This window comes from Elephantulus edwardii, unplaced genomic scaffold (genome assembly GCF_000299155.1).
Source record: "Elephantulus edwardii isolate Elephantulus edwardi_28Jun2011 unplaced genomic scaffold, EleEdw1.0 scaffold00139, whole genome shotgun sequence".
Taxonomy (NCBI): domain Eukaryota; kingdom Metazoa; phylum Chordata; class Mammalia; order Macroscelidea; family Macroscelididae; genus Elephantulus; species Elephantulus edwardii.
This window is the reverse complement of record NW_006399889.1, coordinates 5,709,609-5,725,805: the sequence shown is the minus strand read 5'-3', so window position 1 is coordinate 5,725,805 and position 16,197 is coordinate 5,709,609. Positions and strand designations below refer to the sequence as shown.

The window sequence follows — 16,197 nt, the reverse complement described above, 5'->3', positions numbered from 1 at the left end:
ATCCACACAGTCAAACTACTTTGCTTAGTCAATAAAGCATAAACAGACATTCTTCTGGTATTCTTTGCTTTCAGTCAAGATCCATCTGCTATAAGCAGTGATATCTCTAGTGCTAAGGCCTCTTCTAAATTCTGCTTGAATTTCTGGCAGTTCTGTCAGTGTACTATTCTACCCATTTTTGAATGCTCTTCAGTCGAATTTTGCTTGCATGTGGTATTAATGATATTGTTCAATAATTTCCATATTCTGTTGGATCACCTTTCTTAAGAATGGGAATAAATATGTATCTTTTCCAGTCATTCATCAATAACAGCTGCCTCCAGATTTCCTGACATAAACTCATGAGAATGTTCAGGGCTACATCTGTTAGGTGAAATATGTCTATTGGTATCCCTTCAATTCCTGAGGCCTCTTTTGGGTTTTTTGGGGGGTTTTTGCCCATGTCTTTAGTGCAGCTTGAAAGTTCCTTCATCATCACCATTGACTTTTGTTCATATGATACTTCCTGAAATATTTCCATGTCAGCCAATTATTTCTGGCACTGTGATTCTGTGTATCCTATTTTGATGCTTCCTGGATCAGTCAAGATTTTGCCCATAAAATCTCTCAGTATTGAAACTTGAAGCTTGAATTTGTTTTTCAGTTCTTTCAAGTTAATAAATGCTACACAAGTTCTTCCTTTTTTATTTTCTGACTCCAACACCCTGTACATTTCATTATGACACTTTGCTGTGTCTTTTCAAGCTGCCTTTTAAAATCTTCTGTTCAGCTCTTTCCCTTCAGCATCTCTTCCCTTCGTTTTGGCGTCTCAACACTCTAATATACTCAACACTCCAGGAATCTCTTCTGCCATTTCATTTTTTTCCCTCGTTTCTCTGTTTTTGTAATGACTTTTTGCTCTCCTCATGAATGATATCCTTGAAGTCATTCTACAACTTACCTGGTCTCCGATCGTTGGTGCTCAAGATTCTTTTTAGTGGGATAGATTCAAGATCATATTTGGTTCCATTGGGCTCATTTTCATTATCTTGCACTTGCACATAAGTAATTGATGGTCTGTTCCACAGGTAGCATCTGGCCTTGTTTTGACTACCGATAACTGAGCTTCTCCAGTTCCTTCCACAGATGTAGTCATTCTCATTCCTATGCAATTCATCAGATGGGGTCCTTTGGTAAAGTTGCCATTTGTGGGTGGGTTTTTTTTTAACATAGTGTTTGCAATGAATAAATCATTGAACATACAGAATTCAATCATTTTATTTCCAGCCTCATTTCAGTAACCAAGTCTTTCTTTTCTGACTACCATTCCTCCTTCATTGTTTCCAACTCTTACATTCCAGTCACTAATTATTAATACATCTTGATTGTATGTTTGGTAAACTTCAGACTGCAAAATTTCATAAAAATCTTCAATTTCCTCTTCTTTGGTTTTAGCTGTTAGTGAGTACATTTGAAGAACCATTATTCTGCCATAATAATTCAAATATACAGTATTAACATCCATTTATATTAAATCTTTTTAAAGATAATTTTATGTTTGAAAAGCTAGATTCAGGTTAGTGAATTTATAATGCTAGTTGGGTTGTTTAAAAATAAAATTTTTTTGAAGGGTATAAATACACAAATAGTAATTATTCATTTCCTTTCTAGCAGCCATACAACGGTTAGGTTTGTCTGTGTATTACAAACACACATGTACAGGTATGATTGTCAAATTTTGGATGCGATTAACTTTTTCATCTCCATGACTGTCAGGTACTACAAAAGCACATAATAATTCTTAGTTTGCATTAAAAAAAATAATAATTATTCGCTCTGGGTTCATGAGGTCCTTAAAGTCAGTAATGTGCTCCAGAAACTCGGCAGTGTCCTTACTCTGATTTCCTTTTGTCTTTCCGTTTACTCTGGAAATTGCAACATTTAGCACTTTGCACTTTAATTTAAACGGATTACCTATTTTCTTAAATGCTTAAGCAAGGAAGCAAGTTGTAGTTATTGATTTTTCTCTGCATGTATTCGGTGAAGCTGTACAGTATTTGCTCAGTCCCTCGGGAGCATACCTCCTGAACGGCATGCTTGCTGGTGACAGCTTGGACCTCTGATACATAACCAAAGACCTTGCCTAATATCCTTGCAACTGCTCGAGGAATTTTTATTAAGTCAAAGCATCATTAAAGTAGACAGGATGATGAAGTTTAATGAGCATCTTTTGTGCATGATACTGTTGGTTTTGCTTGGCCAGAATCCTCATTTCTCCCTTCCAGTAGGGCAGATAGCATGTCTAGAATGTATGGGGCAATTTTTAAACTGCCTTATATTTTATGTTCTATTTCTTTATGATTGGATATCTGTCTTAAGTCAGCTCCAAATTCCTTTTGGCTGTTTTTGTGGATACCGTTTGCACGTGTATGTTCACACTTTTTTTTTTCTGTTTTACACTGTCATGGGGGTAGGGGACAGAGAGGATTATGACAGAGAAAAATGTGACAGACACACACTACCATTAATAAATTACATCCAACCATCTCTCACATTTGAACTCCGAAAATCATTGCCTTTTGAATTAATGAAGAAACTTCTCATGGGAACAGGGTAAATGTTAATTTTTTTTTTTTTACGACTCAGCAATTTATGCATTAAGGCTCTGTCACCAGCACCTCGGAGCTGCCAGATAGGATAAATAAAGATACTGCAAGTGCTTATTAATAATACCCACTTCACACTTTGTCCACAGATTTATTTGTGGAGATGTTAAATTTAGCACCTTACCACAAGATTACAGATTCTAAACAAAGTTACTTCTCTCCATTGTTATTGGACACACATTGGGGTTTTAAAATTAGTTCTCATCTTGGTCTGTATAAGGACTTTCCATGGAAACACCCAAAACAACAGTCGGGAGGCATATGACATGAGCAAATGACTTAAGAGCAGCATATTGCACCTCTCATGTACCTGGCATCCTGAAACACAATATTTACATAGCACACAATGTGTTCCTAGCACTGCCTTGAGTATAGAGAATACAAAAGAAGTTAAGCCTGCAGTCTCCGCCCTCAAGAAAATTGTCGTTTTATTATAGCAGTTCTAAAAAAAAAAACATTGAAAACTGGATAATTTAGTGCTTTAAGTGTTTGAACCCTGGAGTAATTATTGCTTGGGTTTGATCTTTCTGTTAAACTCAGAAAGCCTCCATTTCTTCATCTTAAAAATGAGGTTATTGTGAATAATGCTGCTAATTATCATCAATGTACAAATCTCCATTTGTGTCTCAGTTGTATTAACCTTAGGGTATATTCCTGGTGGTGAAATAGCTGGGTCATATGGAATTTCTATGTTTAGCTTTTTGAGGAAACACCAAACTGCCTTGCAGAGTGATTGCAATATTTTACAATGCCAACCCCATCAACAATATGTTCCAATTTTTCCACATCCTCTCTAATATTTGTTGCTTACTGCTTGTTAAACTTTCCCATTCCTTCTAGGAAACAGTCCAAATATTCCTTAATAAATGACTGGATTGAGAAATTGTGGTACATTCATACAATGGAGTACTATGCAGCACTCAGGAACAATGGTTTCCAAAAATACTGTATAACATGGGAGAGGCTAGAGAACATTATGCTGAGTGAACTAACTCAGGCTCATAAGGACAAATACTGTATAAGACCATTATTGTATATCTAAAAGTATTATATTTTAGGGCATTATTTTTATCGTAGGAGGATGCAATGAGGGTTGCAGAGTGGATTATATTTGGGGGTAGGCGGTGGGGTTTGGGAGGTGCGGGGGGGGGCGGATTGTGTACCAATGAGGGACTTTTTCTTTTGCTTTTCAAGGAGAGGAGCAAACGGGGGGGGGGGGTTGTGCGGGGAGAAGGGTGCGACAATGAATGAATGGAATCCCAAAATCTCTGTAGATGTTCATTGAAATGAAAAATAAACAACCTAAATTAAAAAAAAAAAAAGAGGTTATTAGCAGGATCGACCTCAGTGGAGGTACTCTGGTGATGGAATCCATACAATGTTGTACTGCTAACCCAAAAACCATGTCTCTCTGGTGGTTTGAAGGCAAGGGAAGGGTTTGCAGGGTCAAGGGAAAGAAGTGGATAATCAGCTCCCATACAATTTATAGCCCAAGAAACCCAATGGAGGGTCAGCTGTCAGTTAACTATCAGTAAATGACTGGACAGTAATGAGTGAGTGAATGGCCTCAGGGGTTTGTTGTGACTATTAGAATTGCTCAGTGCGCAATGAGTGTGGATGAATGCCATCCTTGACGGTAATGTTGTATTACAGTGCAGCCCCCTGGTGCTTAGAAATGGTGAGACTAGAGTAGAGGTACTTTATGTCAGCTCAAGGACATAACCAGAGGGTCCTGATAAGTCCCTGAGTACTTTGTGATGACAGAAACCGGGGTAGGAGAAGAAGGAAGCAGAAATGTGAGGCATTCCAAGATAAAGGTGAGATTAGGATTATAGAGGGGTCTGGACAAGTGTTCTAGGCAGTGATGACACAGATCTGTTCTATCCCAATCCCAGGCCTCAGATTCACTCCTCCTTGTTTTGTACCATCTAGTAAGAACTGACTCATAGATGACACTCCAGCAACCTTGCAGTCAGTAAGTCACGTGGGAGGAGACTGCTGATCTTTTCTCCCACGGGGCACCTGGTGGATTTGAGCCATGTTCCTTTGGGTTGGCAGCATAGCTCCTTACCACTGAGCCACCAGAGCTCCAGATTTCCTTAGCACTTTATTTTTTAAAGAACTTTAATGAACTCAGCCCAGTGCAATTCCCAGAGCACCTGACAAGTAGACAGTGATAGATATTTTCCATTTTTCCAGTTGATATAATGGAGATACTAGAAATGGATGGGTTACTCCGCTAATCTGGAGAAACCAGCACTAACACCATCTATGTTTTTGAATAGTATTCTTTCCTGTGTCCCAAACTGTCTGCTGCATGTCCAAGCTTACTTTTCTAGTGTCAATTTAATTTGTTAGTAAGCAGTGGGAAATAAAGTTGGGCCAGGAAAGGCTTGGGCATGCTCTCTATATATGCTCTCTGCCCATTCTGTGCCAGTTAAGAGGCTGGGGGCTGGTTGGGTGCCATTTTCCAAACATAATCCAAAGAGATTCTTCTCTGTCAGTCATATACATGACACTCGAGAGAAGAGAGCTTCATAGACACCAAGAAAGAAACAGTCGTACTGATCTGATGGCCATTGCTATGGGCTTATTTTAGTTAGGAGCCAAAGAGAAGATGGATAGAAAGTTAAGATGATATAAATAATAAGCAAAGTATTATAGATCAGTTAATTCACACTTGAAGTTATGAAACCTGTGAGAATTTGGTGGAGTCTGAAGGAAAATACAAATGCAGCTTTGTTTGTAGTTTTAGTTCCTTGGTCCTGGGATAAGAATTTCTAACCATGAGATCATTTCAATCAAACGTGAGTAATACAGTGATTAAATAGAGAGACAGGGGTCAAGATGACTTCAAAGTCTTGGTCCCAGCAGCTTAGGGATGTGGAGGGGAAGACAGCAGGAAGTTGGGGTAGAGAAGACAATTCTCTGGGTTAGTTGGGTTTGACAGTAATCATGTGGGTGTAAGATATGACAAAAATTGAAGATGATGATGATCTGGAGAGCTGCCTCTCGGAGATAGCCATTAGGTGATCTTCATGGAGACAAGAACACAAAGAGAGAAAAGCAGAGAGAGGACTGAAGAGGTAGCTGGGGAGAGGTTGTAAAAAAAAAAATGACATGGCCCACAGTAATTTTCATTCACTACAGTATAATAAAAAGGTGTGGGGACCTGATAGAAAAACTTGAATACAGCGTAAGTTATTTAAGACTCATGGATTGTCCCCTAAATATGAAGATGCTTTATTAATTTAAATTTATGAATCAATACTAGAAAACTGGTATTGTTTTATACCATAAGATTTGTTCCAGACATTGTTTTTATGATGATGGGCTGAATTTGTTTGCTTTGCCACCTTAGATATCAGCAGACAATGTTGTTTTATTGTTGTTATGTGTCTTCAGGTTGGTGGTAAAACAAAATAACCCTGCGTCCAACAAAACAAAGCACCACCCCCCTTACCCCCCCACCCCCCCACGATCCTGCAGCATCTTCACCTTCACCGCTGTACCTGTGTTTGACGCCATTTATGTAGGGACCTGTCAGTCTGTCTAATTGAGGGTCTTCCTCTTTTTCTCTGACTCAGCTTACCTAGGCATGTTTTCCTTCTTCAGGGACTGGGTCCTCCTAATCATGTGTCCAAAGCATGTGAGGCCACCCTCCTTTTTTTTTTTTTTCTTTTTCTTTTTATGTATACACTTTTCATTTGATCTGGAAAGAAACACAAAGCTCTGCCTTTGTTCTTTTTTTAGTTAATTTTAATGACAATTTACAGACACTTTGGATATTCATTCACTGATTGTTGCACTTTTCTCCCTGCCCACCCCTCCCCCCAATACACTCTTCTCTTTGAAAAGCAAAAAAAAGTTCTGCCATTGTTTTACAATCTCTCCCCCCCAGGTCCACTCCACTATGCGGCCTTTGTTCTGGACTCCTGTCATGACAATAATACCTAATCACACATGCCTTTTAAACAGTTTCTTTCTCATCTGTTTCAATGCAGTATACATAGTTTATCCAGTTTTTTTCAGTCTCCCCTCCCCCACCCCATGTCAGTCCTGTTTTACAGAAGTGGCACCATGCAGTATTTGTCCTTTTTTTTGACTGAGATACTTCACTCAGCATAATGTCCTCCAGGGTCACCCATTTTGAATAATATTGCATGAATTCCTTGTTTTTCAATACAGAGTAGTATTCAGTTGTGTGAATATACCACAGTTTCTCTATCCATTCGTTTGTTGATGGGCACTTGGGTTGTTTCCAACTCCTTGCTGTTGTAAACAAAGCCACAATAAACATGGGTGTGCATATATCTGCTTGGGTGGCAGTTTTGGTCTCTTTGGGGTGTATTCCCGGTAGTGGAATTGCTGGGTCAAATACCAACGAAGAAGTTTATCTTTTGCTTTTCAAAGAGAGGAACAAACACAGGGGGTGGGAGGGGAGAGAAAAAAGTGCAGCAGTGAATGAATGGAAATCAAAAACCTCTGTAAATGTTCATTGAAATTAATAAAATAAAATTTAAAAAATTAAGTATATGGAAGCCAAAAACAAATGGTATCCCTGCAACTTTTTGAGAAAGCGCCATACTGCCTTTCATAGTGGTGGCACCATTTTATACTCCCACCAACAGTGAATAAGGTTTCCAGTTTCTCAACAACCTCACTAGCATTTGTTGTTTGCTGTTGTGTTAAATTTTTCTGTTCTGACTAGGGTGAGATGATATCTCATAGTTGTTTTGCTGACCCTCCTTTCCAAGGAGCATTCTGGTTGTACTTCTTCCAAGACAGATTCATCCAGTAGTTGATAGGATATTCATTATTCTTTGCCAACATCGTACTTTAAGGGCATCAGTTATTCCTCTTTAGTCACTGTTCAGCTTTTGAATGCATGTAAGGTGCTTAAAAAGATCATGGATTAAGGTGGGTATACCACAGTGCTCAAAATGACATCTTTTCAACACTTTAAAGAGGTCTTTTGCAACAGATTTTCCCCTTCTGTTTTGGTGCAATGTATTGTTTGATCTTTGACTACTGCTACTATGGGTTTTGATTATGGATCCAGGTAAAATAAAATCCTTGACATCTTCAGTCTTTTCTTCATTTATCATCTTGCTACCAGTTGTGCTTCCAGTTGTAAGGATCTTTGTTGTCTTAAATCTCCATCAGTAAGTGCTTCAAGTCATCTTCACACCCAATAAGCAGGGTTGTTAATATCTGCATATTATGAATTGAAGGCTTTCTCCATCTTAATGGTCATGTTCTTCTCCACATACTCCAACTTCTTGGATTCTTTGCTCAGCATACAGATTAAATATTTCCCCTGTTAAACTGTAAATTCCTGGACCTTTTTGGCCAAAGCTTCTGTGCATCTTGGACCTCTTCCTCTAGTATCACTAGTTCTTGATCATACGCCACCTCTTGAAATATCTGAACAACTGCTGGTTCTTGTTGGTACAGTGACTGTGTATTCCTTCCATTTTCTTTTGAGGTCTCCTGCATCATTCAATGTTTTGCCCGTAGAGTTTCTTAGCACTGCAACATAAGACTTGATTTTTTTCTTCTTCAACTGTTTTAGTTAGATAAATGCTAAATATGATGTTCTCTTGTAGTTTTTTTAACACTGGGCACATTACACTATAATATCCTATTTTGTCTTCTCAGGCTGTCCTTTGAACTCTTCTGTTCAGCATTTTTACTTCATTTCTTCTGAAGTTTCAGAGTCTCTTCTGACATCTATTTTGATCTTTCTTTCATGTTTCATTTTGTTTTGTTTTTATTTTTTTTATTATTTTGTGTGTGTGTACTATCAAATTGGATCTGACTGGTACAGGAGGAGATTGTCTGTCCTTCAGGAGAGCATCTGGTGGATTCAAACCACTCACCTCTGGAATTGCAGTGCAGCTTCTTGCCACTAGGCCACCAGAGTTCGCCTCTTTCATGTTTTGATTTTTTTTAATGACCTTTGTAGTTTCTTCATGTGGATTATCTTGATGTCGTCCTACAGCTCCTCTGGTCCTCACTCATCACTGTTCAGTGTATCGCGTCTTTTCTTGAAAGACAGTATTTAAATTCAAGGGGCTATTCTCAAAGTCATACTTTGGCTCTTCTGGACTTCCCTTCTCCTTTCCCCCCCCCCCAGCTTCAGCTTGAACTTGCACATGAGCAAACAGTAGGGTTTAATTAACTAGAGCTCACAGCGCCTGGAGTGCACATTTCTTTAACGTCATGCCTCCGTTTAGATCTGTGACCAGCCTGATGACGAGGTAGTCTGAGGAATCATCTCACAGTGGTCCTTCCCAGGACGGTCTTAAGCAAGGTGGTTGCTTGCTTCGGGCATGACCCACTCTGATTTTACTCTTCTGTCTTCAAAGACTATACTGGAGATCCTTGTGGGCCCAGAAAGTCCTTCTTCCCTCACTTCACACAGATGCGCACCTCCACAGGCATCCCTCCTTTGCATTTTCTTCCTTGAGAGAACCTGTTCATCAGGTGCGTGAGATGCCAAGAGATCCTCTCTTGTCCGAAGAGTGCTTTTTGTTGGTTTTCCCTCACAGAGTTATGAACCTCCAATTTCAAGAGAAAGACTTTCTTCCAGGTCTTAAGGTCCCCTCCATTTCCTCTGTGGGGTATTTCATCTGTCAGCAGCCACTGCCCCCCTGCTGCCTTGGAGCCAGACTCCTGTGCAAAAAGCCTCTTTCTCTGGCTCAGGGACTGCAGTGCTCCCAGGACACTCCCTCCCTGTGAAGGGCTAGCTGCAGAGGCTCCTGAGGAGCAGGGCGCCCTCCAGGCTGCTCACAGGAGAGGCCGAGCATGTGGAAGAGCAAAGACCTGGGGCAGCAGCCATGACTGAAGCACCTACTATGCACCAGCACATACAAGGTGGTTTCCTTGTCTAACTCCATCAGCTTCTGTACCCTGTAGTGCAGCTGGGAATTTCCACCCTCCTTTTGAAAACATACCAATCAGAGTGTGAGAGGGTAGTAACTTTCTCATGATGGCAAGTCATTCTAAACCAAGTAGAATGGAGAAAGGAGTCCTGCGATGTTTTTATAAGGGTCCACTGTACAGGGTACCACAGCATCCCTCAACCAACCTAGCCTGATCAGTCTGCTCAAGTGAGTTGAGTTGGAGTCCTGTGATGGTTCTCAAGGGGTCCACCATGCAGGATACCACAGGCTCGGTAACGCCTGAGCAGAGTGCTAGCACAGAAGGGACATGCTGCCTGTGAAGGGCCAATTGTGCCAGGGCCCAGGGGATGAGGTGGAGAAGAGCAGGCAGATGGAGAGGTGCTGTGTTCGGTAAGGCGCGAAGGGAAGGAGGGCATGTCATGGGAGCCCGCAGACCAAGGGCTGTGGACAGACTGCCTGCTGAGGCTTGCTGCTTTTGTTAGAACTGACACCCCAGTTTACCTTTAGGGACACACTGTGCTTTATTTCCTTCTTTTCAGTGAGTTGCTGCCCCAGAAACTGGTTTTCTGCTGATGTGAAGCTGATGCTCACTGGTGAGCTGACCTGTCGGGCCCACAGAGGCTCACTTCTTGTGTCCCTTCTCTGCTGCTGGTGCGTTTCATCCCAAGCTCAGCGGCTGGCGGCTTCACACACATCACTGTATCCTCCAGTTCTGCACATCAGAAACCCCAACACAAGTTGTCACCAGGACTGCATTCTGCGGGAAGTTCTGAGGATGGGAGTCAAGGGGATCCATTTCCTGGTCTTTCCAGCTCCTGGGGCCTGCGCGCTTCCTTGGCTGTGGTTTGTTTTCCATCCTCAGATCTAGCAGTCCATCATTTTCAAACCCCTCTCTGACTCTCACACCTCTGCCTCCTTTTATGAAGATGCTCATGATTCCCTTGAAGCTTCCTGGAGAATCCAGGCTGATCCTCCCCATCCTGTTCAGATCCTTAATCTAAGCACAGCGGTAGAGTGCCTGTGGCCTTGTAAGGAAATGTGTTCACAGGGTATGGGGCTTAGGACATGAACATCATTGGGGGCCATTATTATTATTCAGTCAACCACTTGCTAGGAAAAAGCCCTAGAGCTAATGACTGGTAGACTTTGGACTCTCAGGGCTGCTGCCTTCTGCCAGGCCACCCTCACGTCTCCAGATGGGAATAGCCGCTCAGCGCTGTGCCGACGCTCCTGCCCACACAGCTGGAGGAGTTGAAAGGACTGCACAGCGGAGGCCAGCAGCATCCCCGCACTGCCGCTGACTCACCGAGGAAGTGGGCCAGTGCGTTTAGCTCGGCCTTGTTTGCTTTCTTCAAAGAGGATCCAAACCTTTCTTACAGAGATGTTTGGAAATATTAGTGTTGATAGAAAATACTATGTTATTTTTCAGAAGAAGAAAAAAAAGAACTCAACAACCCACCCCTATAAGAAGGAAGGTAATTATATAGTGATCTTTATTTATAATCACTCTGACTCTAAGCCCATATGAGTCCTGTCTTTCAGCAAGCATCCGTTGGCCTCTTCTATCAGCTCGCTGTGCTGCTGGCCTTATTTAACCACACAAGCCCCCTGCAAGGAAGAAATGCCAACCTTATTTTACAGATGAAGAAACCAAGGCTTAGTGTTGTGAGGGTTGCTAATCATTTGCCCAAAGGCACCAGCTAGTAAGTGGCAAAAGCAGAATTGAGACCTCCGGTTCAGAGCTGTCTCACATTGGCCCTTTGTGATGATTTGCTGTGTAGTCCCAGGAAGTCCAGGCCTCCAGGAGTGGGGTCTAGACATGAAAACATGGGACTTGAAACATTAGAATGCCCTATTTATTCAAAGGTGAGGAGTCCTGTTGAGTTCCAGCTAGATTTTGCCCCCTCTTCTGAGGTGACTTCCCTGAATGAATGCCATCAGAACTCAGATAAATACCTACCTCTTGTGAACCCCTCCTTGACTCCCTCAGCTTTCATCTAATCAGAACAGAACAACTAGTAGTTCTTTAGATCAAATGTTACTTTTCTTCACCTTCCTCTGGTCTCTTATTTCCCTCTTTTTACAATTATTTTTATTTCATATTGTTTTGCATACAGAATTTGTATTCATTGTGTTTCATTCACATCCATTGTGTTTCACACGTTTCTTCATTCACAGTTCTTCATATGATCATCCCCTTACAGTGTGCCTTATAAATGTAACCACCCGTGACCTATGTCCTCTGTTAGCCTGTCTGTTTAGATCCCCACTGGATCTTTCCCAAACCTCCTCCCTCCACCCACCAAACTGCATCCCTGAGATTCCCCCCACCCCTCAGCCCCCCTACCTCTGCCCCTTCCCTCTTTGTACATTTCTACACATAGTACTGATCTCTTATTTTTGTCAGTACCACTTTTCTAGCATGTAAGTCATGCAAGACTCCATAGTTTATTTTCCATATATATGAACTGTGCAGTAGTATTTCTTATTGTCCTTGTAGTTGTTACTTTTGGATAAGAACTTGTATTTCTTTCTTTACCTTGGGGAGAGGACCCATTGCCCTCGAGTCGTGGGGACCCTGTATGCCACAGGGTAGACCTGCTCCATAGAATTTTCTTGGCTGTGATCTTTACAGAAGTAGACCACCAGCCCGTTCTGCTGTTTGACACACCTTGGCTTTGAAGTACCAACATTTAAACCAGTGTAAACAAGTGTAAACCATTTCTGCCAACCACTTGGAAAATAAAGGAAAAGTACATGACGCTATATTGTGTAACTGAAAATCTAGGCCGCTTTGTGAATGCAAAGAGTGGATATGAAGACCTTTTCTTTCTTCCAGGTGAGAGGAGTGTGGGAACCAGGAGTTCCCTGCCTATAACAGTGTGCGGAACAAAGCCACCAAGAAAGGGAGGGAGTCCAGGAGGAGGGGAACGTTGTGGGTTATTAGAAGTGTGTTTGACACTGGGTGGGCTAAGGAGAGGTTTATGACAGATGCATCTCCTTGTTGTTGAATCTGGGAGAGATGCAGGAGGAGAGGTGTGCATGGGATACAAGTCTACAGCCGTAAAGTTGGACTTGCAGAACTCCTCTACAGGCTTGAACAATAGTTCTTTACCTGGGACCACCCCCCCCCAGACAAAAGATCAAAGGAAAGCATAGACTTTGGAAGCATATATGATCCCTTATACCTTGTGGGGCAGGGGATCATGTGAGGATTTAAACTTCTGTTTCTCTGGGTTGCTTGTTCTCTTGGAGGAAGAAGCCCAAGGAGCACATAGCCCCATTAGGGCACTGTCAGGGACTGCCAGGCAAGCAGGAATCCTCCAGTCACCTGAGTGCCTGTAGAAGTTTAGAGACCTTGCAGACTGTAGTGTCATTTATCTAGATTATCGTATTCCTCCTTGATATAAGAGAATGCCCTTCCCCTTCACCTGATGGCACTTGCCGTTTTCTGGCCATCTCTAGCCCAACCCTAATCGTGGATTATAAACTGAACTCAGCTTTTGCTCTTGGTTGCCAGCAAGTTGACCCTAAGTCCTGATAACCTTTGTGTGTAACAAAACAACGTGGGGCTTGGTCCTTCACCTTCCCATGATCAATGCAATGTTTGCGTCCATTGTTGTGGCAGGTGTGTAGTGCCTCCTGACCCAGCGAGTTCATCTCTCAGCCTGTTGTCAGGTACCACCAAGTCAGCTCGGACTCAGACAGACCCTCCGTACAACAGAAGGAACCCAACCCCCCAGTCTTGCATCAGCCTCCCAGTAATTGTGCCGCCAGTGTCAGTCCGTCTGACTCTAAGCTCATATTAGACAACATCTGTTGTGATCTGTAAGGTTTCCATCGGCTAATTCTTGAAAGTAAATCTCTAGGCTTTACTTCCTAATTTTTCTCAGTCCAGAAGTCACACTGAAACCTGTCCACCATAGAGTGATTCTGCTGGTCTTTGAAATGTCAGTGGCATTGCTTCCAGCATCATAGTCACAGGCAGGCCACCATAATCCAACAAACAGGCAGGTGGTGGTTGGGCACAGAGACCTATTGTTGTTGGTTGAAGTTGCCAGTGTAGCTTCTGAGGAGACACTTGGCAGACTGGAGAACATACAGTACGGTTTGACCTCTCAAATCAAGCCCTAGTGTGCAGCTTTCCCTGTCTGTCAGTCAGACAGTTCCGATGTACCAGACCTTCAGCTTAGTCTGTGAACCACAGTTTCCACGTTACCAAGAACAATGGTAGATATAAAAGAATGCCTCACTATGTGTGACTGCCAGTTTAACCAGGGGCACCAAAAAAGGGTGTTAATTCCTTGAGAGGGGAGATTAGTAACAAGGGGTACCTTGTACAGTGAAATTAATCTTTGTGTCAACATTCGTTCAGTTTGTACAAGACATCTGCAACACAGAGTCGGATAACTGCTGTGCTGTAGAGATACCAAGACCCCCATGGGCCTCTCGCAGAGACACAATTACAGCACAAGGAGAGCTAAGGTTGAGCTGTGTTTACTTTCGTGTGGCTTTTAATTTAGTTTAATCAGAATTACTCATAAATTATCAATTAATTACTATCTGATGTTCAGTTAAATCCTCTCAGCCATGGAGCATGCTTAGCTTTGCTCCGAATGCCAGCCACTGTAATTGGAGGGTACTTTGTCAACATTTAATCAGCGGTACTTATTAATGTGGCAGTGATGTGTTGTAGCCATCGCAGCATCATCAATCATGTGTGAGCAGCCGGAGCAGACTGTGACACCATTGCTCTTTGTCACATTATCCAGCCCCTGGGCTTTCGGGCCAGGCACGATGCTCACTTTTCACTAAACGGACACTCCATCTCTGCAGTGCAACCCGATTTTTGTCATTGCTGCCTTAAACACGCAGCGAGCTGCAGCCTGTAACAGCTGGGCTGAGCATTACCAGTTCTTACAATCACAATGATCTCTCTTCCTTTGCTGTTTTCACACCCTGTCCAGTGAGTGTGAAATTCCGGGAGACTTGTCCAGAATTGGTCGTCACGACATGCTGTGTGCATGTGTGTGTGTGAGAGAAAGAGAAAAAAAGTCCGTGTTCTTAACTGCACTGTATGACTTAGAGAAAAGAGAAGAGACCTTTTGTGTGTTTCTTGGCTTATCGAGTATTTCTGGAGATTGGTACATTGTTTAGAGCTCTACCAATAGAAGCTTATCTTGTTTTAGTTGAAGAGCTCATGATTTCTTCTCTCTCTCTCTTTTTTTTTTCTTTTTTAGCCTCTATGGCCGACACATGCAGGCAAACCCAGAACCACCAAAGAAGAATAATGACAAATCAAAGAAGATCAGCCGGAAACCCCTGGCAGCCAAGAACAAATAGGGCTTCGCATGGACTGGGCTCTGGGCCCTTCTCTCTCTTTGGCTCCTGGCTTCCCTCGCTCTGTGTCACAAGTCAGTACCACGTGTGTGTGCGCACACATGCTTCACCCTTTCCACGCTCCTCTTTCTAGTGCTCACCACTGTACCTTTTAAACTTGTTTGGTAGGTGGTAGATTTTTATAAGTTCTTAAAGCCATTTCCAATTGTTTCCTTAAAATTGTCAGAGGCAGGAAACAAAGCTCTAATTCACCTGCAAATTCCATAGTAGGCATAGGCTTTAGTTCCTTGAATAGACATCACAAAGCAGCTTATTATCCAAAGAATAATTAAAATCATGTAACCATTTAAATATCACAGTTAAGACTTTTCCTCCTTCTGTTTATTCACTTGTCATGTTCTGTTGAAAAGTCACCCTTCACCACAGAAATATTGTTAATTTAACTTACAAATGATTTTAATAAAATTTTGAACTTTTACCCCATGTTTGCAGCTTTCATAGAATAAAGAACCATCCGATTTTGAGAGACAACGCATTTTTATTTCATTTCCTCCCTCCAGAAAGAGATCTAGTCCAGTGTTGTAGAAAAGAGAACCCTCAGACTTTCCATGAATGCAAAACTACATCAGAGTTGCTTCCCTTTCATGTGAATTTTATCAAGTTAGTTTAGTGGGTATGTTGTGTTGTTTTTTTTTTCCTTTTCTTTGAATTTGCTTTCTAAATTAGGAAGAAGCAGAAAAAACAAATTTCCAGGAGATTCTGCCAGAAGATTTTGGAAAGCATCTTTGCTAGCTGAAGAAATTGTAGCTTCTGCCAGTGTCTGATAGTCAAGTGCTATGGATTGGAAAGAGAGAGAGAGGGAAAAAAAATAAAATAAATCCTCAGCTATGTTTTTTGGCAGCACAGAAGATCTGCTCCTATCAAAGCGTCCATCTTAAGTGACTTGAGTATGCCAAGGAAGTGAATTAATTGTGCACACTATATACCACACCCAGTGTAGAAACTGCACTTGTAGAGTCATCAAACACCCAATTGTTTTAACATCTGTGATAGGCAGTTTGCATTCCTATGAAGAGTATAATATGGATGCGAACGAAAATAAATCCAAGCCAAAGATTTTTTTTGTAAAAAGAACTTCCCAACATCCTAATGCCTCAACACAAAAGGTGTACAACCCAACCAGAACCCCCTACCATCCAGTCAAAACCAGATTCCACTCAGTGGCCATTCATCAGGTTTCCCAGGCTGTCACATTCACAGGCGGAAACGGTGCATCTTTGTCCGAGAAGAGAAGCAGATGATGA

The 16,197-nt window shown here is 41.9% G+C and overlaps 1 protein-coding gene across 1 annotated transcript in view; it reads left to right on the top strand.

Annotated features, from left to right (window-relative positions):
• RSU1 (Ras suppressor protein 1) overlaps positions 1-14,896 on the top strand; it is a 327,531-nt gene extending 312,635 nt beyond the window's left edge. Inside the window, exon 8 of the mRNA XM_006894295.1 lies at positions 14,794-14,896. Within this exon, the coding sequence (XP_006894357.1) occupies positions 14,794-14,896 (103 nt within the window). The remainder of the gene's footprint in view (positions 1-14,793) is intronic.
• Positions 14,897-16,197: the final 1,301 nt, after the last annotated feature.